At 44.1% G+C, this 26,857-nt stretch overlaps 2 gene segments (V, D, J or C); both read left to right on the forward strand.

Annotated features, from left to right (window-relative positions):
- Positions 1-2,293: 2,293 nt before the first annotated feature.
- Positions 2,294-26,857, forward strand: part of LOC132396183 (Ig gamma-2A chain C region, membrane-bound form-like) — a 332,140-nt gene continuing 307,576 nt past the window's right edge. Inside the window, 2 exon segments of the C gene segment in view lie at positions 2,294-2,366; positions 2,448-2,621. Coding sequence covers positions 2,327-2,366; positions 2,448-2,621 — 214 coding nt within the window.
- Positions 9,073-9,679, forward strand: LOC132377666 (probable non-functional T cell receptor gamma variable 10). The segment is given in 2 exon segments: positions 9,073-9,141; positions 9,233-9,679. Coding segments are annotated over 2 exon segments (411 nt in total).

Genomic DNA, 26,857 nt, shown 5'->3' on the forward strand with positions numbered 1-26,857 from the left:
GGTATGGGTGCAGGTCAATAGAAATAGATACTTTCAATTGTTCGGCACGGATGTGACTGGTCGACGCGCATGTTTCATTGCTGTAGTTTTCTATGTCTTTATCACTGATCAATGTCATTTCCTTTCGATCAGGCCTTAGGATTGTCCATTCACTGGAGGTGCAAAGGGTGCAAAAAGGGTGGAGAATAATCTAACAAATGACAGCGGATGCTAGGTTTCAATCTGCCTTTGATCGTCTTGATAGAACAATGGAGGGAATGATCGGTAACAGCCTGGAGTGGCTGAAGGTGTTGCCAGAATCCTCTCTTAGAGAACCAGAACCTGGATCAGAAATGAACATCATTCTGCGGACTTTAGTCATCAGTAGGTGGCAAGACCACAGCCGCCATAAGCCGGGTGCAGTTCTCAACAAAAGCAGGAAATTTGATATGAATTCGTAGCCTCAAACGTCGTGACCACATAAACAATATATTTACACAATTACATTTATATGATGCCCTTAATGTAGTAAGATTCCAATAGGAGTTCCACAGGAATGCAATTTAAAATTTGTCAAGAAGTCAGTAAAATGAGATTCTGCGTCCCGTACTTCTTCAATTTCGTGCTTCAGTGTAGAATAAATCATTAAGGACTGGAAGGTATTTGATGGGGAAGGGTTAAATAGCTAGCAGTTGTATTCACTTCTCCAGATTTCATTGACACACCAAGAGACAAGGAAATGGCATTGGAAGAAAAGCGGCAGGACGAGGCCACCAGGCCCACAACCCTGACCCAGTGTTCAATATGATCATAGCTAGCGCCTCAGCATCTCCGCTATACCTGGCCCTCAATACCTGGCCCATGGCCCTCAAGTCTCCGAATCCTACTTTTGTTATACTGCACAGATACAAGCCCTTTAGCCGCACTCGTCAAAAGTTTCAATGGCCAGTGGAAGAGAAGAAAATTTATTGTTTCAGTTCTAAATCTCAGGCATGTATCTACCAATCTTCAAAGGCCAAGGATCCACAAATCCAACGAATCGCTAACCTCTGTCAGAAGTTGTACCCGCCTCCTTTTTACTGAAATCTGGACTGTAAGAGATAGTGATATAATGAGCTGGATGGAAATGCTGACCCGCGGGTCCACATTCCATCAGGGAGACGTTTGGCAGCTCTGTGGACATTGCGGGAGGTCATTGATAGCAATAGCAGTGACGTAGGAAATCAGCTGTGAGGGTGGAGTAGGGTGAGGGGAAACTCAAGTGTTTCCACCGGGGACATGTTGGAGGGCACTGCTCCAAACCGAATGTGTTCCGCACACTGTACTGTGGAGTAACATGGCGAAAGCGCTGACGTCAGTATTTCATTCGGAGTTTGAGGAGATTTGGCGTGTCAGGCGAGAATCTTGCAATAATTATACAGATATACCACGGAGAATATTCAGCTTATATAGACCCTGTAATGCAAGCGGATGTAGAGGGTTGTCGACTCAAACAGATCCCTCACGGGCAAAACCATCCCCGCCATCGGAGACATTTTAAGAGGCAATGCTTCATGAAGGCAGCATTTATTATTAAAGACCCTCACCATCCAGGATAACATTCGTGTCTAAGTACCAACACTCACCATTTTAACCAGTTTCTTCCCCTCGGCAATCAGATTTCTGAGCATCCCATGAAGGTACGAACACTACTTCAATAGTTTTCATTTCATTTCTTAGTTTTGTAACTGATACCAGTGTTTCTGTCTTGCACTGTACTACTGTCGCAAAACAACGCATTTCGCGACTCACGTTAGTGGTCATAAACCTGATTCTCATTCTGATTCACCGACTGGGCGCAGAGGTGAACGAACAAACGTTCTCATAAACGCGGCAAAAGGGATTTCGGCAAGAGACAGGAGGGTCTAGCTGATAGTGAGGATTGAGGTATTGGAACGAGATTGGGAAGCCCCAGAGGATAAAGTTCGGTAGACATATTTCTGAAATTGCGACCTGAGACTTTAAATCTGCATCACTCCGCTAATATTGCCTAAATTGCTGCGTTTCTATAAATTCCTGGCCTTGTGTGGGATAAAGATCAGTTTTAATCGGAATAATTGAGCAAATAGCTTCGAGGCGTCGAGTGGCATTGGAGCAATCCTCTTCAAATTATGAAAGGAAGAAATTAACTGGGGCATGCCCCGCCCCCGACACCCGCCGCCTAAGAAAGGCGGCGCTACCAGTCTAATGCAAAAAAGTGATTTGGATATGGTTCGGGTTAGGAACTGAGGAGGGTTCAGCCCCGACAACAAAAGCTGATAAATTGCGCTACCTCTCGGATTCCAAGCACTGACCCGGCGCAACAAGCATGTGGCAGGGTGCCTGGTTCCTGGTGCTGCTTTTCAGCTGTGCGTTACCAACATCTCTTCAAGTTTCATTGCTCCTTCCCGCCGCGCAGATTCTTTTACCGTTCTTTTATCTTTTTGCAGGTAGAAGTGTGGCTCAGACCCTGATCCAGCCCAAAGCATCGATGACGGTACCTGTCGGAAAAACCGCGCGAATACTGTGTCAAGTTCATGGAGGCTCCGTCAGCAGTAGTTATCCCCTTCACTGGTACCAACAGAAACCGGGCAAGCCGCTCCAATGGATACTCTATTATGGAGGTGATGTATCGCGGGATTCGCAATTAGGGAAATCCTTCAACGCGGGAAAGTCAGATTCCGAGTTCTATCTCACAATCGAAGTTAGCACGGACAGCGCTGCCACCTATTACTGCGCCTATTGGGTTTACACAGTATGTAATAGAAAGCGAACTCCGCACAAAAAGCTCGACGAGCAGCCAGTCAAACGGAACCGTCAATCCGGAGGCTGCAGCGACCCCCAGCTAGAATTGCACTTATCCAGACATGCCGCGCAGGAGTTGGGGCCTACTCAAGAGGTCTGCACATCTGCATGTCCGCAACTCCGTTAGAAAGACGGGCAGATTTCCGCTTCAGGGACGAAGCCGCAACCATGGCGTTGCCTATTCGTCGGTCGCCTCCTGTGGAATCTTAGGTATGAGATTCTGTGTGGCCTGGCCAGTGGTGCGGTAGGGGGATTAGCATTGCCCGTCTTCGGGAGATACTGATCTTTCGGCGCGACAAGCTGAGCGTTAGCTATGGACTTCCCAGTCCTCGAACCCGCTACTCACAAACGGGAAATACTTGAGACAGACAGTTTGGCTGACATGTGCATCTCGGTGCGGATTGCACGCAATTTCCAGTTCAGTTTCAGATTTATTTATCACATGCTAAAGGGTCACCATAACATCATGGACCGAAGGGCCTGTACGGTGCCTTGTTTTTCTCTGTTCTACAGCATGGAAGGTCCTCACCGAGAGCACTTTTTGTGCTCTTGATACTCTCGGCAATTCTTCCAGAGTTTTACAATATGGAGAGGCGGTGCTTTATCAGCCAATGAAAGATGGTAGGTAGCAATCAAAAGGATGTTTCTTGACAGTTTGACCTTAAACAAAGAACCTTTGTGGGATCTGGAGCCAACGCAGGGGACACAAACATTTACCACACTCGGATGCTAACTCTGTGAGGTATGAGGTACACACACATTGTGATAGAGGAACCTGGCGCTTGACTGTAAGTAAGGTAAGTTGACTAGACACTTCCACATATGGCACCGGAGCGATATGATTCACATACCGCAGGAAATGTGGACCAAGTTGACCTGGGATGCATGCTGGAGTGCACTCATCACGAACATTGCAGGAACCTGCCGCACTGTCATGGGCATCGTGCAGGTTGCATAAGAACACGGTTTTGAATTTCTTCACCTGGCAATGAATGATCGAGCTAACTGGACACATGCTTTGAGACAAGACAACATCCTGACTGCAGTAATGAACACTTGTGGTGAAGAACCACCTTTGTCTTTAGCCAAGCTGCCTTCATACAGTTATAACATTGACGCATTAGGTGGAAAATTACGTGCAACGAGAAACTAGCGATTAGCACGATGTTATTCCAACTCAGGGATTCGGAGTTTGGAGTTCAGGTCTGGTGTTGCCTGTAAGGAGTTTCTGTAGGTCCTCTCTGTGGAATGTATGGCCTTTCCCCGAGTGCCCCGGTTTCCTCTCACTGTCGAAAGACGATCCGAGTAGGTTAACTGATGATTGCCAATTATCATGGCTATGTTATGTTAGGGTAAATCGGGGCTGCCAGGGGTTCCTGTGGCTGCATGACTTGAAGGGCCGGGTGGGCCTCATCTGCACTGTATCACTAAATGAACAAATACAATTACCTACAGATGCGCTGTTCATATAAAGCCTGGCAAATCCAACCTGGCTACTTACAACACAAAACATGAGCAAAATAACTGTATTCTTTGAGGCGAGTGAGACTGCTTTTGATAACAGGACAGTAGTTGGTTTAGTGTAGCTCACAGGAGGCCTGACAAAAACTCAAGTCAATGGGCGTTACGTGAACAAAGCTCCAAGGACTGGAATAATAAATCATTGAAAGAAGGGTGGTTGAAAGTCTTTTCCTAGACCTGTACATTTTCTGTTGATTGATTAATAAACTTTCTACATTATTACACGTGTACAGACAATGCCGATGTCCAACAAGTGTTTCCAATTAGCTACCCTTGATATTCAATGACAGAAATACAACGGGATCAGCCACACAAACACTGGAACAACACGTATGGCCGCAGAAAATGAATCTCAGGGTTGCATATGCTGACTGATAATAAATTTTAATTTGTACTTTGAACTTTGAATGTGCCGGGTATTCTGGGTTAAACAACACATTTCAAATACTTTCTTTTGTCTGTAAAGCAAATTATGGTGTGACGACGTACTTCCCATTTAGGGGAATTCTTCGTCTACCTGCACCCTTAACTCCGGGTGGAGTCGTCGGGGCGCCTTGCACCAGTCTGTTCCAACTGTCACGGTTGTGCGCCAGGGCCTAGGTAAATTAAAATGTTTTCCCTGTCCATTCGTTAATGTCCGTCCATCTTTTTCTCTATCCGCCTCTCCTTCTTTTCCCCTTCACAATTCCTTGTAGAACGGTCTTTGCAAGGCCTCCGGATCTTGTTTAGGTGAATGAGCTTGCTTGAAAGAACTTCAATGAAGCTCAAAGCCATCCAAAACAAAGCAGTTCCTTTCATTAACAACAACCATCTGCTCTGAAGATTCATTCTTGTGACCTGCTACACTGAATATTTGTAACACATGCGGGCTACTAATTGCACTGCAATTACTTACCCAGGTTACTCTGACAACACCTCTCCAACTCACGGTCTACCACCAAGAAAGATTAAGGCAGCTATATCTATTGTTACGATTCACATATCTCACATGTTATGCCATGGGTAAAGGTGTCTAGGACTACTTTCACAAATAATTTGAAGATTGCTTCACCAAAGAGTGTGGCGGCATAGTAGCACTGGGTTCAACTTCCGCCGCTGCCTGTAAGGAGTTTGCATTTTCTCTCCGTTCCCCCAGGTACTTTACTTTCCTCCCACATTGCAAAGACGTGCCGGTTGGTAGGTTATTTGGTCACTGTAAATTATCCCGTAACTAGTATAGGATTAACTCGGAGATTGCGCGAAGTGCTGGAAGGGGCGATTCAGCGCTATCTCACAATCAATAAAAAAAGGAGAGCAAAGACGCTTGATCTCCTGACGGAAAACTGGCCAGGGCGAGTTACCGTTGGAGGGTCGCGGGAAACATTGCGACCACTGACTCTTTGTTTTTATATGATTTTGGAAAAAGATAGGATTGACCATTAAATTAAAGTACTAGATTGGTAAAAGGCTAATTTTGAACGCATTAGACGGGATTCTGCAAAAGTTGATTATGAGAAGCTGTTTTACTGGTACGGGAAGTGGCAGGTGTCTAAACATCTGATAGGAGGGTTCGGGGACAGCATAAGGCATAGGAGCAGAAGTAGATCATTTGGCCCATCGAGGCTGCTCCACTATCCATCATCGTTGATTTATTAACCCCTCTCAATGGCATTTCCTGACCATACCGTAACCTTTGATGCCCTTACTAATAAAGAACCTGTTCTGAAACATATCCACGTTACAAAACGGAAGGTGCTGGATTGCATCAAGGTGGATGTACTGCCAAGGCCAGACAAGTGCATTCTATGACATTGCGTAAAGACAGGAAGAGGCACGGTAGTGTAGAACAACGATTTACAGCACAGTTGAGTCGGGTTCAAGTCCCGCCTCTGCCTGTAAGGAGTCTGTACGCTCTCCAGGTGCTGCGCTTTCTTCCTACATTCCAAAGCAGGTTACTCCTAACCCTAACTGTAAGCCTACGTTCTTTCGTGATGAGGCCAAGAATAATTCGGGGATTGTCGGGCGACGCGGCCTGAATGGCTGGAAGAGCCCGTTCCGCGTTGCATCTCAATAACAAATAAATAAACAAATTGTCGGGGACCTGGCAGAGATATTTCTATAACTGTTAGCCACGGGTGAGGTAACAGAAGAGTATAAGGCGGCTAATGTGTTTGTTTGAGAAGTGATGTAAGGACAAACTAGGCAATTACGAAGGGGAGGGCGAAGCTAAGATCAGAGCCGGGAAATTTACAAGAAGTTACGGAATAAACCAGGAATTGGGCTTGAAACGGCTCATCGGAATAATCAGCATGATTTTGTGCGTGGGATATCAAGTTAAGAAATTAATTCTTTGAAGAGATGACCAAGGGAATCAAGGAGAGCAGGGTGTTAAAATTGACCAATTTGGTATTAGGAAGTTTTAACAAGATTCCTCATGGCACAATGGTCCAGAAGATCAGATAACATGAGATTAAGTATAGGAGAGTCACCTGCATATAGACTTAGCCTGATATTAACAGTCCAAGTGTGGTGTGGAATTTGGCCATTGGTGTTCCACAGGAACCGTGCTGGTCCATTATTATTCATCACGGTCAGTATGGACGGGTTGTGCAGAAGGGCCCGTTTCCGGGCTGCGGAATCCCACGAGTCTATGACTCTAACCCGGGTAAATAGAAGGAGATTAGGGGAATCAAAAGATGGGAAAGCGGCGCCAGACTTGAAGGTCAGACATGATCTTTATGACCAAGGAACAGGACGAAGGACGGACTGATCCGCTCCCATTTCCCCTCATTTTATGTTCCCATCCCTGTGGAGTGCAGCGTCAGCCCTCAGAATCTGAAGCGAGAACGTTGTAATCACTCAGCGGGTCAAGTATCACCCATCCGCTATCCGTCGCTCTGGAGATTTCAGAGCTTTGAATGATCGGCACTAATGAGGGAGAAAATGAGAGACGGGAAATAAGAAAGGAATGTCGGAGGCAGAGCGAGGGCAAGTAGGGAAGAAGAGACCCGGTTAAGGGCTAAAGTTATTTCTTTCCTGGTGCAACCTGCCTTCTCGTGGATCGGACCTCGGAGACAGAGGTTGCATAAATTTTAATATGACAGATTACGTATTCCAAAGTTCTACATTCACAGACTGGCGACAGAAACCACTGCTGTTCGCCCCTCTCTGATGGGAAAAGGAAGGACGAATGAAAGTGTAAATGAAGGTGAAGGTGGAGGACACACTGCGCAGCCGCGAAACAACCTGCCTGTATCCGGGCACTTGCTAATTAAATCTCACGACACTGTGAGAAGAGCCAGTCCCCCGGAATTTTCACCGCCGCATTATATCTCTCTGTTCACTGCTTACCACCCTGGCGCTTTCCCTCGCAAGTATGTCCACCACCGCTCCAGTTTTTTCTTTCAAAACAGCGTGGCTTCAGTGTCTTTTATTTGCAGCTGGATATCTGGCCGAGGAATTGAAGATGCCTCAGATTTCTATCACGAAGCCAGAGACGACGACGGTGAAGATACTGTGCGAGGCAGGGGCACTCGATGACATCCACTGGTACCAGCAACTCGCCAACCAGGCACCCAGAAGGATCCTGCGCTTTAGCAAAGGGCGAATGGAGCGGGATCCGGGAGTGTCCGCCAAGTTCTCAGCCGAGGGCAGTGACTCTTTCTTCTCTCTTGTGATTGACAACATTGCCTTGACAGATGCCGCCATCTATTACTGCGCTCGCTGGGTCGGCACAGTGTGAAACGACGGCAGAAAGGCGATACAAAAACCCTCAGTCTCCCCTGCCGCTCGATTGCTCCGCCGGGGATAGGAAACTTTGTGTCAATGACCGGAGATGTAGGCAGCGTTCCCACTAAATAAAAGGAATGTTATTCTATTCAGGGATCCAGTGCTGAAGCGGGAAGAGGCACGTGGTTCAGAATACACAGGTGCGGCAGGTCTTCAGAACAACTGACGGAAGATAGTTGTTTATTACAAGCGCAATTTACTATAAAGTTAGCGAAGTTATACCCTGTATACGAAGCCACACCTGGAATATCGTGTCCAGCATTCGTCAAGTCATTTAAGAATGTCAATTATCTAGAAGCAGTTCGGAGAGGGTTCACTGAAACGACGGGGAAAAGGGATGGACTCACATGACCTGAGTTTTGAATAGTAAGAGTAATAGTAATTACTCTTATTAAAAAATACTAATTTTTTTTAATAGTAGTTCATGAAACCGTAATATTCGCTGATCAATGTAGACAGTAGAGATCAATGTAGAGAGGATGTTTCTATTCGTGGGAGAGCCTAGAATGGGAGTCAGTGTTGAATGGTTGTTGTCCATTAACGACAGAGTTGAAGAGAGAGTTTCTCTCGAAAATCTGTGACTCCTGGGAGATCCTGAGTAAACAGGACCTTTGAACAATTTGAAGGTAGAAAAAGATTAATTATAGATAAGTGACAGCGTGAAGGTTTACCCCGGGCAGTCGGAATAAGGAATTGAGTGTGATCTCTACGAGGCATAACAGAAAGCTGCAGCGACAGGTGATTTCAAGCAGAGACGCTAAGTGCGTGGACAAGAATTCACCTCGGCATCAGACTGGAACTCCTGCGCACAGCGGCTGGGTCGGGCTTCAGGGCCATGTGGGTGGGGTGAGATCCCGATTGAAATTCAGCGCCGAGTCTGCATTGGAAAGGACAGGACGTGACGTCATAGCGCCAAAAGGAAGCTGCAATTTGCAGCATCAAGAAGGAGTGAAGCGGTTGGTGGGATCTCAGTCACCCGGATCTACGCGACGTTCTATCTCCCCAACATGAAGGTGTTGCTGACCGTCATTTTATTGACCTCCTTTCTCGGTCAGTGTTTCGCATTTTAATCCCTGTTTCCCTTCGCCCTTCGTCGCCACTCTGTGGAATAATTGTCACGTTGTATTATTTTCTCCGACAGGTCAAGTGGCGCTTCAGATATTGACACAGGCTCAATTATCGATCACCAGGGCTCCGACAAAACCTGTTCACTTTTACTGTGATGTTCAACAAATCGACTTTGCGGAAGCTGTTATACATTGGTACCGGCAGAGGCCGGGTGAAGGCCTGCAGCGGCTATTATATTTTAAGAATTCATCCGACACTCAGAAGGATGTGGCTGACGAACGATTAATTGCGAGCAAAGTACCTGAGACTCAATCGTGCACTCTACTCTTATCGAGCATAAACGTGGATGATGCTGGCACCTACTACTGCGCTTACTGGCTACACAGTGGCGAAATGCGAAGGGAAGCCAGTACAGAAACCCAACGGGTACCTTGTGCATAACGTGTTCACCGATTCCAGACCAAGTAACAGGTGTTGTGCCTCACGATCTCCACGAACACCTGCGTTTAACGAATGCTATTCGTTGTTTAAAACCGCGGTGCAATTTGCATTTTACTTTGTAGCTTCGCTGAACAAAGCTGTTTGAAATAATTTTGCGATGGACTATTAACGTTCATCCAAATTTCATGAATGAATATGAGTCAAGAGTCTGTAAAGCTACTGACGTTCAAAGAAAACTTGATCGCGTGATCACAATGAGCCAAAACTCCAGTCCAATTATCCTTGATCTGAGTTAGGGTTATGAAGTTGTACAGTACACAAACCGATCATTCGGGCCGTTTTCTCAACTGCTTTTATCCCACTCGCCCGCCTTTCAGAGTTATCTAGCACAGAAACATCCTTCTTCACAATTCATTCATTGTGACCAGCACTATAGCTGTGCCCCACACGATTTTATATACCTCTATATCTCTTCCAAAGCCTCCTACTCTCTCGGGATAAAACCTGACTCTATCCAGACCCTCCATATAACAAATGCTTATGTCCCATTAACATCCTTGTGAACCTTCTCTGCATAAGGGCATCCTTCCTATAGCGACGGGGTGAGAAATGAACAGCATACTCAAAACACGAGATAATCTGCAGATGCTGGAAATCCAAAGTCCGGTCTCAGCCCCAAAAGTCGAGTGTTTACTCTTTTCCATAGATGCTGCCTGGCCTGTTAAGTTCCATCAGCATTTTGTGTGAGCTATCATACTCCAAATGTAGTTCTAGCAATATTTTGTAAAATTTATTTTATCGCAACTGTTGTTATCAGCGAACTAAATAGTGATAGACTGCGTGACAAATGAAGACTTTGCAACCCTATCCTTCTGTGTTTCCGCCTTCAGGGAACTGTACGGTTGTGCCCCTCGATCCCTCTGCTATACCTTGTCCTGCTTTAAGTTACCAAAATGCAACATTTCAAATCTCCTCGAGTTAAATTCTATCTGCTATTCCTCGACCTATTTCACAAGTCGATCTAGATCCTCTTGTAATGTTACAAAACTTTCTAAGCTGACCGATTACAACCTTGATGCAAACTTACTAAACATGCCATCTGCATTCTGGTCCATTTTCAAGTTGCCGATGATGAATAATAGGGCCCCCAAAATCCCCAAGGAACTCTATTCCTGTGCTTCCAAGTAATACTCTGTGCCTATTTGCTGCACATTCTTGTAACCAGAACAATTGTCCAAGAGATTTGAGGTGTCTTGTTTGAGGCGGTGTTCCATGGAGTGAACAAGGCTAAACCTACTATTAAAGGTAATTTCACATTTTATATAGGGAAATACTAAATAGTAACACATAAGACCTCGCGATAGTACTGTGTAGAAGTCTTAGGCACATATATATTTTAAAACGTTATGCAATTCGTTTATGATATGAGAATAATAATTGATATGATAGAGGTTAACTGTAAAGAACATACCATCAACGAACAATATAGCAAACGACAAACAGTACTAAGTTGAGAAAACTCATGGTAATATGAGATGGCAGGAACTATTCATGCCATATAAATTTTATCTGTGCAATGTGACAAATTAGAAAGATGAAAACATTCAAAAATGCGTACTGCATTGTAGTTAGAGCAATGACTTATGGATAGCATTTCCTGCAGAATGACAGGACAAACATACAGAGGGGAGATGATACTACGCAGACACCTGGAAATGTGCAATTGTTACCAGTGTTATTTGGACTGAAATAATCCGGAAATTTCTGCAATTTACTGAAACTAAAATATGATTATCAGGATGCAGCTTAGTTGTAGTTGTAGAAAAGCAGCAGTTATTAATCCTTTGACTTTGTTCTTGATTTTATTTTTGTTGGTTTACCTGACGTTGCCAAGAATTTGATTAGGCTCTGAGAGATTGACTTTGGGTCATAATTTCAGTCACTATGCCCTGCGTTTTATTTCTTCAGGGAGTAATACATTTCCAATGTAGCCGATTTCATCTTCACAGCGCTAATGAACACATACAAGAAAATGTACCACAATTGGGAAGTGGGAAATGTGTTTCTCGGTGGAGGGTTTCAACACTTTCTATTGTGGACAGGGCACAGCGAATATAGAAGTGCCTCATCGGCTGTGCGATCGTGATGCTCTCAAAACAATCAATACCGTATCCACTGTATCCAGTAGGCTTCAGAGATGATGCTGAGATTATCAAAGTTTATATTTGAAAAGTGGTGTTCAGAAAAGAAGAAACACGTTGCTTTTGCAGATGCTGTCACAGAAATGATCTGCCTGGTGCCAGCATCTGGACTTTAACACATGAGCAGAACTCAACGTTTCAAGAATAGCTTCTTACCCTCCGCCATCAGATTTCTGAATGGATAATCAACCCATAAACACTATCTCAGTATTTCTCCTCTCTTTTTGCACTATTTATGCCACTTACGGAGTCTTTTATATATACTCCTTATTGTAATGTATAGTTTTTATTATTATGTGTTTTACTGTATAGCTGCCGCAAAACAACAAAATTATGCCGGTGATATTAAACTCGATTCTGATTCTGAACTGGATCAGTGTGAAATAATTTTCCTGGAGATGCAAGTCGGGGATACGATTATTGCGGATTTTCCAGCTCAACCACAAATAGGAGGTGTTATTCAGCAAAGATCTCCCAAGGATAGGGTGTGGAGAATAGAGGGAAGGACATCTTACCATTCTGCAAAGGATATAGATGCATTGAGTGAAAGGGCCAAAATCTGGCAAATGGAATGTGCGGAGTGTTAGATCATGAGCTTTATTAAGAGGCATCAAAAGATAGATCATTGTCCAAATAGAGTGGTACTGCAAATGAGTGAAGTACAGAGGGACTGAGATGTTTATGTGCATGTATTGCAAAATGTTAGGAGACAGTCGCTTGCAGAATGTTACCAGATAGTCGAGAAAGCATATTGCATTTTGGTGGGAGGTTTTGTTGCAGTTGTCCAGGGTCATACCTTGAATACTATGCATGGCTTTTTCCACCCCCCCCCCCCCACCTGTAAAGGGATATAATAACAGTGATGGAGATCCGGAGGGGTTTCAGCAGGCTAATTCGTGGTATGAAAGATTTGGATCTGTATTTCTTAGAATTAGTGAAAATGAGGAGTGACCTTATTGAGACATATAAGATGGGACAGATATTGAGAGAGTTTCAATACTGTGGGCAGCCTGCGAGTGTAACCACACATCCGTTGCCAACGTAGCATGCCCACAATGCTCAGCAGGACACAGTAAAACAGAACACAACAGTCAAAAAATCAACAACAGAAACCAAGCTCAATTCCTCCCTCCCACCATGTTCATATAGTCTTCTATCCCCAAGACTGTCCATATTTCTCAGCCTCCAGACTCCAGAAGGCTCAGAAGACTCGGATACATAGACATTAGGCCTTGGACAATCCAAGTGAACTCCCAGAGATTTGCAGGCCCAGGGCTCTGTCTGATTGGCCTTGACTCCAGGCTTCTGATTCGACCGTTGAGCTTTGATTATAAGCATCGATATTAGACATAATTAAGTTATAGATAGATTCATATTTCAAAGATCAAGAAATAGTGCGTTATTGGGAACAGTCACAGAAGAGGAGCTGAGACCAGCATTAGGATCAAACTAGTTATTCATTCAACACAGGGGAAGAAGGATAGCTCGAAGATGATAGCTGAAGGCACATTGAGGTTTTTGATGTAAAGAGCCTTTACTTCAAAATGTATTTATATCAACACTCTGTCTCCCTTTTACTTATTCTCTTCTCCTCACTTGCCTATCACCTTCCCCTGGTGCCCCTCCTTCTTCCATTTCTCCTTCTTCCCTCTTACCTTCCTTTCTTTCCAGCCCTTTACCTTTCCCACCCACCTGCGTTCACCCATTACCTTCTTGCAATCCTCCTTCCACTGCCTCCTTGCCTTTAAATTCTGGCGACTTCTCCCTTCCTTTCCAGTCCTGATGAAGAGTGTGGACTGGAAATATCCACTGTTAATTCATTTCCAGAGATGCTACCTGACCTGCTGAGTACCTCCTGCATTTTGTGTGTGTTGTTTTGGTTTTCCAGCATCCGCAGAATTTCTCATTCCATAGAGACGCCTCGTAAGATCAAAGATGGCGTCACAAACTGGTGGAAGTCAGGATGGTAAGAGCAATGGGTGGCGTGAATATTTATTAGTAGAATGTGCTGGAAAGGCAGGGAATGCTGGAAGTGGATAAGACACCTGGTCCAGATGGCTTGCATCCAGAATTGCCGAGGAAACCGGAGTCAGACAATACAGAGGGGTACCCTCATCTTCCAATACCCCAGGGTAACGGAGCTAGAGGAATGTGACGCCTTTGATTAGGAAAAAGTGGATGCATATTCCTAGAAACCATTGACCAATCAGTCTGACAGCAACATCGGTAAAAATTAGCAACAAAGTTAAAGAAAAAAATCAACAGGCACTTTGCGGAGGAGAATGCAGGTGAGCGAGCACTGGCCTGTAAAATGCAAAGTGGATTTAATTAATATAACTGATTTTTTATAAAGTAATAGAGAAGCTGATGTAAGTCCATTGAACTAAAAAGTTAGCTCTATTTCTCTGCGCTAATATAATCTAATCAGCTGAATTGTTTTCACAACTTTGAGCAGAGGCCAATCAGAGTGAGAAGACAAAGCTCACTCGGGTTCGCCAATTGAGTACATAAGGCATCGATTCGTGGCTGTTTGTTTTCTGAACAGTGGCCAGTTAGCGATTGAGATTGATTGGCAAGAACAAATTAAAATAAGACAGGGGCAAGCGGATGGGAACCAGAGCACCTGAGCGGATAGTGGAGAGGATGTGGAAACAGATTGTTAAGACCTCAGACGAATTCAGGGATTAAAAGGTTAATCATAGAGAAACTAAAATTCTGAGCTGCATATATTTCAATGCAAGTTGTATTGTAGGAAAGGTAGATGAGCTCAGCGCTTGGATCAACACATGCAATTATGATATCATAACCATGAGTGAGACTTGGTTGCAGAAGGTGCAGGACTCGCAGCTCAGCATTTCGGGTTCCGTTGTTTTAGACGTGAATGGACCGGGGGCATTAAAGAGCGAGGGATGGCGTTACTAGTCGGGGAAATGTCACGGCATGCTCAGTCAAGAAAGACGGGAAACTTGTCAAGTGAAGCTTTATGGGTGGAACTGAAGAATACAAAAGCTATGAACCTGTTACCTGGTCTACATTACTGACGACCCAACAGTCCGCGGGGTTTAGATGAGCTAATCTGTAGAGAGATCGCAGACTGTTGTAAGAACCATAACGTAATAGTATGTGATTTTAAGTTCCCATATATTGACTATAACTCCCATACAATAAAAGGATGAGATGGGATACAGTTTGTTATATGTGTTCAGGAAAGCGCCCTTAATCAGTGCATAGACGATTGTGCAATGAGAGATTATGCGATATTTGATCTTGGCGCGTGATCGAAATTTGCGTCCGGGAACATTTTGCATCTAGCGATCATAATGCTACTAGTTTCAACATAAATATGGAAAAAGATAGGCGCTTCGTGGGTCGAGTTTCTAAAGTGGACCAAGGCCAATTTTGATGGCATCAGAAAGGACCTGGCAAGTAGGGATTCGGACAGGTTGATTCTGCAAAGGTGTTCCAGGTAAGTCGGTGATCTTCACAAGTGAAATTCTGAGAGTACAAAGTTCGTATGAGCCTGTCAGAATAAAAGGTAAAGCTAACAGATATAAGGAACCTTGGTTTTTAAGAGATATGGAGGGCCTGGTTCAGAAAAAAAATAGGCGCATTGCAGGTAGGAACAGACGATGTACGTATGGACTATAAGAAATGCAAGAGAATACTTAACAATAAAATAGGAAGGCAAAAGAAGGCATGAATGTGGCTTAGCAGACAAGTTGAAGGAGAATCCCAAGGGATTCTACAGATATGTTGCGAGCAAAAGGATTGCATGGGACAAAATTGATCCACTGGAAGATCAGAATGGTGATCTATCCGTGCAGCCAAACGAGAGGGGAGAGATCTTAAACGGATTTTGTTTTTGCATCTGTATTTACTCGGGAGGCGGACACAGAGTCTTTAGGGGTGTGGCAAATCAGCGGCGAGGTCATGGACCCTGAACAGATGACAGAAGAGGCGGTGTTTGCTGTCCTGAGGCAAATTAGGGTGGATAAATCCCCAGGGACTGACAAAGAGTTCCTTTGAACCCTGGTGGAAGCAAGTGCAGAAATTGCAGGGGATCCGAGCAGAGATATTTAGATCATCCTTCGTGACAGGTGACGTACTGCAATATTGGAAACAGCTAATGTGGTTCCACTGTTTAAGAAAGGCTCTAAGTAGAAACTAGGAAATATAGACTGGTGAGCCTGACATTAGTGGTGGGAAATTTATTGTAAAGTATTCTAAGGGATCGGATATATGAGTATTTGGATAGACATGGACTGATTAGGCACAGTCAGCGTGGCTTTTTGCGTTGTAAATTGTGCCTAGCCAATCTTGTAGAACTGTTTTAGGAGGGTACCAGGAATGTTGATGAAAGCAAGGCTGTGGATATTGCCTACATGAAGCTTAATGAGCTATTTGACAAGGTACTGCATGGAAGGTTGGTCATGCAGGATCAGTTTTTCGGCATTCCAGATGAGGTAGTGAATTATCTTAGACATTGGTTTTGTGAGAGAAGCCACAGAAAAGTAGTAGATGGTTTCCTCTCTGAATGGAGACATTTGACTCGTAGCGTGCCACAGGGATCGATACAAGCCTTGTTCATTGTCATTTCTAGCGAGGATCTGAATGATAATGTGATTAACTGGGTCAGCAAATTTGCGAATGACACCAAGATTGTGAGTGTTGTGAACAGTGAGGAAGAATATTAGAACTTGTAGCAGTATCCTGATCAGCTGGAAAATGGGGGGAACACTTACAGGCAGAATTTAATTCAGACAAGTGCGGGGTGTTGACGTCTTTAGGACCAACCACGGTAGGTCTGAGGAGTGCAGTAGACAAAGGGATCTGGGGATTCAGGTCCGTAATTGATTGAAAGTGGCGTCACAGGTAGATATGGCTATTTTCTATAACTACCTATATATGTCATTGTTCATTGTGTCCCCTAGTGGTTACAGCTCTTTGTATTATTTTGAAAGGATGAAGGCTCACCATCTTCTTTTCCTTCTCCTTCTTCTTTGTTTTTAGTCTTTTGCTTCTTCCATTTCCAATTGTTTTGTTCTCCTGGAGCTTATTGCAATGATTATGGAACCACACGCTTTACACCTCGTTCTTAACTTCTGAAACAACGTTGGATCAAAAACATCAAAATCCTACACTGTTGTCTCTCCACCAATAGTGACCATTTTAAGGCTGTGCATTTTATTGACATCCAATGAAGGAGAAGTTAAAAAGAAAGAGAAGTCAGGAACAACGATTCTTAGTAAATCAGAACGTAAGAACTTAAGAAATGGGAGTAACTGTAGTCCCTCTGATCCATCAACCCTGCTGCACCATTTGATAAAATCATGGCTGATCTGGTCGTGGGCTCAGCTCCCCCTCCTGCCTTTTCTCCAAAACCATTACATTCTCTAGTAATCAGAACTCTATCTTATGTATTAACTAGATTTTACGAAGTCTGCCTCCCAAGGCAGAAAACTCCAGATTCACCACAGCTGCAGGTGACTCATAGGCTAACCCTCTCATCTTTGGAATCAACCTGGTAAGCTGCCTTTGTATCTCCTACAAAGTGCATGTTTTCTCATGATGCAAGATTAGAATTGAACGCAGTACTCCAGATTTGACCATAGCAATAACCCGTGCTGTTGCAGTCCTCTATGTTTGTCAATACATGTCCCCCAACTTATCTTTGAATAAATCTTTTATGTGGCACCTTATCGAACAATTTCTGGAAATCCAAGAATAAAACATCCGCCTGTTCTCCTCTGTCTGCTACACTTGTTATATTCTCAAACAACTCCAGAAAGCTAGCAAGACTTGCCTTTACTGAATCCATGCTGTACCTGCCTGATAGAACCACTTCACAAGAACAGGCCATTCAGCCTATATATTCTTGTAATTGTGTCTTGTTATTCTTGTTATTGTGCTTGTTATTGTGTCTGCTGCTGCGATACCTGCTTCCACCTCCACCACAGTCATCTCAGGCAGCGTTTTCAAGACTTAGCACTTGCTGTGTAAAAAAGTCATAGATTTCTATTAAACTTCCTCTGATCTTAAATCAATATTTTCTGGTATTGGATATTTCCATCCTCTGAAAAAGATTTTGACAGTCTATCCACTCTTCTCATAGTTCATCAGTCCTCCTCCAGCCTGTGATGCTCCAGACAAAACACTCCAAGTTTGTCAACCTGTTCTTATAGCTAATACTCTCTACACCAACGATCATCCTGGTGATTCTATTCTGCATCCTTTCCAAAGCCCCCACTCCTTTCCAGCATTGCACATGACTAAAACTGCACATGATACACGGAACATGGCCTAACCACACTTTAATGTAAATTTTAATACAACATGACTCCCAACTTTCATACTCAATGCCTTAACCAATAAATGCAAGTATGCTATAGCATTCTTTACTATCTTGTCCACTTGTGTCCCTGAGAGACCTTGAGAGTTAGTCAATTCTTTCCAGGCTTTATATTTGTAGTCTTTACAGATTCTTTACTCTTTTAAAAGGGAACTGAATGGGCAAAAGAAAACCGTGGATGGCAGAAAGGGAGAAACTGCTCAATCAGCATGGCTTGACAGACTGAATGGCCTCTAATGCTGTAATCGGTAAGAAATTCGAATAACACAGGAAGAGGCTTTTCACACCATTCATCCATGCTGGCTCCCAGTGGAACAACATCATCAGCCCCATTCCCTTTCTTCACTTCCCTGTAGGCCTACAACATATTCTCTCTCTCATGCCCATCAATCCTTGGAATCCGTCGTATTACTGAGGGGTAATTTACTGTGGCCACGTAACTCACTGCCATGATCCAATCTACACAGGCCTGCTATCATTAGCTGGAAGAGGTGAAAATGAAAACAACTGTCAATGGTGCTGGTGTTGCTGTTGTTGCTTGTGGTCTATGGAACATGGTGGGCATGTGGACTGCCCCCAGCACAATTGCTGATGGTTAATGCGAGCAACAGTTCCACTGTCCTTTTTGTTGTAAATGTGATAAATACATCAATCTGAATTTGACTGCTGCCTGTTTGTTCAAATGGCCGAAATATTCAAGGATGTGTCACTGCAGACATGATTAGACAAAAAAAAACCCTAAATAATACCTACGAAAATAATCATATACCTACATGGCATTAAATCATCACATGGTTGTTGGGAAGTACTCAGTACCCGAGTAATTTCCCCTCTAATAAAGCATGGAAAAATAGGGATTGAGTTTGGGAGAATACTCGGAACAACCTTGCTGCTGGATATTATAATGTGTATGTTGCAGTTCCGACACAAATAAGGTGTTCTTCAGCAAACGATCTCCCAAGACTAGGGTGTGGAGAATAGTTGGAAGGACATGTCATGTTGAGTATTATTACCATTCTGCAAAGTATAGACATGCATTGAGTGAGGGGGCAAAAATCTGGCAGATGAAATGTGGACAGGATTAGGTCATGAGCTTTATTAAGAAGAATCAAACGACAGATTATTGTCTAAATAGAGAGATACTGCAAATGAGTGAAGTACAGAGGGACTGAGATGTTCATGTGCATGTATTGCAAAATGCTACGCAGTATTCGTATTGCAGAATGTTACTAGCCAGTCAAGAAAGCAAATGAAATTTTGGAAGGGAAGTTTTCTTGCGGTTGTCCAGGGCCACACCTGGAATACTGTGCATGGCTTTTGCTCCTTTACCTGCAAAAGTATATACGAGTATTGAAGGAGATCCAGAGGGGTTTCACCAGACTAATTCTTGAGATGAGAGAATTGTCTTTCCGAGAGCCAGACATTTTAGGTCTGTTTTCCTTAGAGTTCTGAAAAAGTGAGAAGTGACTTTATTGAGACGTACAAGATAGTACAGATATTGAGAGAGTTTCACTACTGGGGGCAGCCCGCAAGTGTTACCACACAGCCGTTGCCAACGTAGCATGCCCACAATGCTCAGCAGAACACAACAAGCAACAAATCAACAACAGCAACCAAGCTCCATTCCTCCCTCCCACCATCTTCATATACAGTCTTCTAACCCCAAGACCCTCCATATGCTTCAGCCTCCAGACTCCAGAAGACACAGAATCATACTCGGACACATAGACATTGGCCATTCGACAACCCATGTGGACTAACGGACATCTACACACCCAGGGCATCAGCCAACGGGCCTTCTCCAGACTTCTGGGAACTGGCACAGAAGAGGAGTTAAGTCTAGCACTCGGGTCAAAACAGTTAATCATTCAGCTCAGCGGAAGAAGGATAGTTCGAAGGCGATTTATGCTCATTAAAGAGCATATTGAGTTTTTCCGTGTAAAGAGCCTTTACTTCAGAATGTCATCATGTCACCACTCTGTCTCCCCTTTACGTATTTTCCTCAACTGCCTGCCACCTTCCTCTGGCGCCCTCCTTCTTCCCTCTCTCCTTCCTTCCTCTCCCGTTTTTTACTTTTCCCACCCACCTGCCTTTATCTATCACCTTCTAGCAATCCTCCTTCCACGTGCCATCTTTACTTTCTGGAGTCTTCTCACTTCTTTTCCTGTTCCAAAGAAGGATGTCAGCTCGAAACATCGACTGTTCATTCATTTTTCATAGCTGCTACCTGACCTGCCAAGTACTTCCTCATTTTGCGTGTGTTGCTTTGGATTTCCAGCATCGGCAGAATTTCTCATTCCATAGAGGTTTCCAGTAAGATCAAAGATGGCGTCAGAAACTGGTGGGAGTCAGGATGGTAGGAGAAATCGGCGGCGTGAATATTTATTGGTAACACATGCTGGAAATGCAGGGGATGCTGGCAGTGGACACCTGGTCCAGATGGCTTGCATCCAGAGTTCCTGAGGAAAGTTGGGTCAGTCAATACAGAGAATTGCCCTCATCTTCCACTACCTCGGGGGGAGGGGGCGGAGGAACGTGTCACCTTTGTTTAGGAAAAAGTGGATGCATATTCCCAGAACCCATTGACCAATCAGTCTGACAGCAACATCCGTAAAAATTAGAAATGAAGTTAAAGAAGAAAATCAACAGGCACTTGGGTAGGAGAATGCAGGTGAGTGAGCACTGGCTTGTAAAATGCAAAGTGGATTTAATTAATATAATTGATTATTTCATTAAATAACTGAGAAGCTGATGTAAGTCAAGTTAATCATGTTTCTATGCACTAATACAATCCGACCAACTGAATTTCTCTCACAACTTTGAACAGAGAGCAATTAGCGTGAGAAAGCAAAGTTCACCCGGTTCGCCGATTGAGTACGTTAGGCATCGAATAGTGCGAGTCTGGTTTCTGAACAGTCAGCGATCGAGATTGTTTGGCAAGAACATACTAAAATATGACAGGGGCAAGTGCAATGGTTATTTTTGGAGCAGCCTTTGTTGGAGTGGTCTCTGTTATTTCTGGCTTTAGCTCTTCGAGTCTTCAGCGAGGTGAGGCTTCAGAGATAAAAGGTGATAAAGCTGCAGGTAGATCTTACTTTTAGCTTAGTTCTTTATATTTGCAAAGTCAAAACAGTAGGGATGCCAAGGGGGATAGTTGAATGCACCTCTTGCGGGATGTGGGAAGGCAGGAAGACCTCCAGTGTCTCTGAAGACTTTACCTGTGAGAAATGCAGCCAGCTGCAGCTTCAGACACTCCACATTAAGGAGCTGGAGCTGGAACTGCATAAACTCCAGATCATTTGGGAAACTGAGGCGGTGATTGACAGGATATATAGAGAGATAGTTACACCCAAGGTTTGGGGTACAGAATACCGGATAGTAGTCAGGGCAGGTGATGAAAGATTGTGTAGGGGAACACTTTACATCTAGTGATCACAATGCCATTAGCCTCGAAGTAATTATGGAACAAGATATGTCTGGTCCGTGGGTTGATATTCTAAATTGGACCAAGGCCAATTTTGATTGTATCAGAAGGGATCTGGCAAGTATGAATCAGGACAGGCTGTTTTCCGGCAAAGCTGTTCAAGGTAAGTCGGTGGCCTTCAAAAGAGAAATTCTGAGAGTACAAAGCTCGAGTATAACTGTCAGAATAAAAGGTAAAGATAACAACTGTAGGGAATCTTAATGTTCAAGAGATATGAGATCCAAGATGGTGGCGCGACGCAGCTTGCAGCGGCCACTCCGGAACTGATTATCTGTTATTTGTGAAGTGGGGTGCCGTGCGCAATCATAATCGATTGAAAACGGACGTGGAAGCACGGAGAAACATCGGGAAATTACAGGAAGACCTTCTACGTTGCTGCTGCTGCTGTGAGGTCCGGGACTCTGCTGGGAAGAACAGGCCCCCAGTCCTCGGGGTCGCATTGCCGATGGCCTTTGGCGGGGCTGTCTTAATACGCTCGGCAGAGGATGGTGCTCGGAAAAGCTGTGCCGGAGGGGATGGTCGTCGGCTTGGAGGTTCGGAGTCCTTTTGACTGACTCAGGCGCTTTCGGTGTGTGCTGTGTCTGCGAAGCTGGTTTCGACGGAGCTTCCATTGTGTGCTGCGTCTGCGAGGCTGAGTCGGGCGGAGCCTTGGAAGTCTATAGCGGCGGGGGTACTCTCTTCTGCCGCCGGCGTGGGATGGCGAGTATGTCGGGACCCTGGGGACTTGTGGAAACTGTGGTGATTTCTTTTGAACTTACAGTCCTTTAAAATCTTGGACTAATTTTACTGTGCCCGTAGTCTGTTTTTTTAATCAATTATGCTATTGTTTGCACTGTTGTAACTATATGTTGTAATTATGTGGTTTTGTGCAGGTCTTGTCGCTTTAGTTTTTGGTCTTGTTTTGTCTGGTTGGATTGGAGCTCCTTTCCGGGTAACGCGCTAGACGGCAGCGCGATATTAATATGCAGCAGTCTCTCCGGACTCTGGATTGGGGATTGCCAAACGTCACGTGGATTTTCTGGTGTAGTCTGTTTTGTCATATGCTTTTGAGATATCATGCTGGGGGAACGTTGTCTCATTTTTTAACTGCATTGCATTTGTGGTTTCTAAATGACAATAAACTGAATCTGAATATGGAGAGCCTCGTTAAGAAGTAAAAGAGATGCACTATAGGTAGGAGTAGATGAAGTACTTACGGAGTATAGGAAATGCAAGAGAATTCTTAAGAAATAAACAGGAAAGCTAAAAGAAAGCATGGGGTTACCTTACACACAAGCTGAAGGTGAATCCTTAAGGATTGTACAGATACGTTAAGAGCAAAGGGATTGTAAGGGACAACAATGGTCCTCTGGAAGGTCAGAATGGTTATCAATGCGTGGAGCCAAAAGAGATAGAGGAGATCTTAAATGGATTTCCTTTTTACATCTGTATTTACTCTGGAGATGTAGACGGTCTTTAGAAGTGAGGCAAAACAGCGGCGAGGTCATGGACCCAATACAGATTACGGAGGAGGAGGTGTTTGCTGTCTTGAGGCGCATTTGGGTGTGTAAATCCCCAGAGCATAACAAGGTGTTTTTTGAACCCTGTGGGAAGCAAGTGCAGAAATTGCAGGGGCCCAAGCAGAGATATTTAGATAATCTTTAGCAAAAGGTGAGATAGTGGAAGATTGGAGGACAACTAATGTTGTTCGCCTTTTAAGGAAGACTTTGAGTAGAAAGCAGGAAATTATAGGCTGCTCAGCCTAACATTATTAGTGGGAAATTTATTGGAAGGTATTCTAAGGGGCCGGCTATGTGAGTATTTAGATAGATATGCACTGTGTAGGCACAGTTAACGTGGCTTTTTGCGTGGTAGATCTTACCTAACCAAACTTGTAGAGCTTTTTGAGGAGGTTACAGGGAAGCTGATGAAAACAAGGCAGTGGATTTTGTCTACATGGACTTCAGTAAGACATTTGACAAGGTCCCTCATAGGAGGTTAGTCATGAAGGTTCAGTTATTAGGCATTCAAGATGAGGTAGTAAATTGGCTTAGACATTGGCTTTGTGGGAGAAGCCAGAGTGCCATAGTAGATGGTAGCCTCTCTGACTGGCGATCTCTGACTGGTGGTCGATTCTGGGTCTGTTGATTTTCATTTATAGCAATGATCTGGATGATAATATGGTTAACTGGATCGGTATATTTGTGGATGGCACCATGATTGGGAGTGTCCTGAACAGTGATGAAGACTATTTGAGTTTGTAGAACCAAATGCAAGGTGTTGCATTTCGGTAGGACCAACCAAGGTAGGTCGTAGAGAGTGAGCGATAGGAGTTTAGTAGACAAAGGGATCTGGTAATACAGGTCCCTAATTCATTGATGGTAGCGTCACGGATAAAAAGGACCATAAAGAAAACTTCCGGTACATTGCTCTTCATAGATCAATGTTTTCAGTACAGGTGTTGTGATGTTATGTTGAAGTTGTTTAAGATGTTGATAAGGCCTACTTTGGAATATTTTGTGCGGTTTTGCTGACCTACCTACAGTAAAGATGTAATAAAGATGAAGAAATACAGAGAAAACTTACCAGGTTGCTTCCAGGACCAGCGAACCTGAGTTAAAAGGAAAGATTGATTGGGTTTGGACTTTGTTTCTTGGAACGGAGAAGATGGAGGGGAGACTTGATACAGGTATATAAAATTATGAAGGGTATAGATAGGCTTTGTCCACTGAGGATGGGTGGGTCTACAACTAGAGGTGATTGGTTAAGTATGAAAGATGAAAAGTTTAAGAGGAACATGAGGGGAAACTTCTTCACTCAGAGGTTTATGAGGATGTAGAATGAACTGCCAGTGCGACTGGTGCATGTGGCTTCGATTTCAACGTTTTAGAGAACTTTGGATAGGTACGTTGCTTCCCTCCGTTTGGAGGGCTGTGGTCGGGGTGCAGGTCGAAGGAACCAGATAGTTTAAATGATTCGGCACGAATTAAATTGGTCGAAGCGACTGTTTCTGTGAAGTACTATTCTATCTCTCCATGGCTGATCAATTTCATTTCCTTTCGATCAGGCCCTGTGTTTGTCCATTGTCCAGAGGCGTGAGGGGAGGAGTTTAATCTAACCAGTGACAATGGATGCTCAGTTTCAACTTGACTTTGATCGTCCTGATGGAAAAATGAAGGGAATGGCCGGTAACAGCATGGAGTGGCTGAAGGTGTCGGCAGAGTCCTCTTCTATAGAACTAGAAGCAGGGTAAGAAATGAACGTCATTCTGCGGACGTTAATCATCAATAGGTGGCGAGATTACTGCCGCCAAAGGCAGGGTGCAGAACTCAACAAAAACAGAAACTTTGATATAAATGAGTAGCTTGAAGCCTAGTGACCACATAAACAACACATTTATACAATTAAGTTTATATGATGCCCATGATGCAGTAAGATTCCAATAGGTGCTTCACGGGAATGCAACTTAAAATTTGTCAAGAATTTAGTAAAGTTAGACTCTGCCTTCATTACTTCTTAAATTTCGGGTTTCAGTGTAAAATTAATTATTAAGAATTATTCAATGGCGAAAAGGTTCAATGCGCAAGCAGTTGTATTCACTTCTCCAGATTTCCTCGACAAACCAGAAGACAAGGAAACAGCATCGGATAAAGGGCGGAAGGAGAAGGCCATTAGGCCCCAAGTCCTGTCCCAGTATTCAATATGTTCATAGCTAGTATGTGCCAGGTCTCAGCATCTCCTCCATCCCAGAACCTCATGGTCCTCTCTTCTCCGATTCCTACATTTGTTATACTGCACAGATACAACCCCTTCAGCCCTATTCCACCACGCTTTCAATGGCCAGTGGAGAGAAGTACATTTATTGTTTCACATCAAAATTTCAGACATCTGTCTACCAACCTTCAATGACACAGGCTGCACAAATCCATTGAGATTCTAAAAAATCGTTTCCCTCTGCCAGAAATTGTATAAAACGTCCCACACCTCTATTTCCTCTGGGATGTAAGAGATCGTGATATAAATCAACAACATATTCGAACTGAAGAGGTGGATGGGAACGTTGACCGGCGCGAGTCTACTTTCCATCAGGGAGATGTCTCTCAGCTCTGTGGACATTGTGCGGCTTATTCATATCAATGGCGTTGAGGTAAGAAACCAGCTGAAAGGATGGAGTAGGGTGAGGGGAACTCGGGACATGTCCAAACCGAATGTATTCCGCACTCTGTACTATTGAGTATCATGGCGAAACCGCAGACGTCACTACTTCATTCGGAATTTGAGGATATTTGGTGTGTCAGCAGATACTCCTGCAATAGTTTTTCAGATACACCACGGAGAATATTCAGCTTATATAGGTCCCGTAATGCAAGAGGTTGTAGAGGGTTGTCGATTCAACCAGCTCCTTCACGGCAAAACCATCTCCGCCATCGGAGACATTTTAAGAGGCAGTGGTTCAACAAGGCGGCATTCATTATTAAAGACCCTCACCATCCGGGACATCAATAGACAATAGACAGTAGGTGCAGGAGTAGGCCATTCGGTCCTTCTAGCCAGCACCACCATTCACAGTGATCATGGCTGATCATACACAACCCAGTACCCCGTTCGTGCCCTCTCCCCATATCCCTTAACCCCGCTATCTATAAGAGCTCTATCTAACTCTCTCTTGAATGCATCCAGAGACTTGGCCTCCACTGCCTTCTGGGGCAGAGCATTCCACATATCCACCACTCTCTGGGTGAAAAAGTTTTTCCGCATCTCTGTTCTAAATGGCCTACCCCTTATTCTTAAACTGTGGCCTCTAGTTCTGGACTCACCCATCAGCGGGAACATGCTTCCTGCCTCCAGTGCGTCCAATCCGTTAATAATCTTATATGTTTCAATCAGATTCCCTCTCAACCTTCTAAATGCCAGTGTATACAAGCCCAGTCGCTCCAATCTTTCAACATATGACAGTCCTGTCATTCAAGGAATTAACCTTGTGTATCTACGCTGCACTCCCTCAATAGCAAGAATGTCCTTCCTCAGATTTGGAGACCAGAACTGCACATAATACTCCAGGTGGGGTCTCATCAGGGCCCTATACAGCTGCAGAAGGACCTCTTTACTCCTATACTCAATTCCTCTTGTTATAAAAGCCAGCATGCCATTAGCTTTCTTCACTGCCTGCTGTACCTGCATGTTTGCTTTCATTGACTGATGTACAAGAACACCTAGATCTCGTTGAACTTCCCCTTTTCCTAA

This window comes from Hypanus sabinus, chromosome 1, assembly GCF_030144855.1.
Source record: "Hypanus sabinus isolate sHypSab1 chromosome 1, sHypSab1.hap1, whole genome shotgun sequence".
Classification (NCBI taxonomy): domain Eukaryota; kingdom Metazoa; phylum Chordata; class Chondrichthyes; order Myliobatiformes; family Dasyatidae; genus Hypanus; species Hypanus sabinus.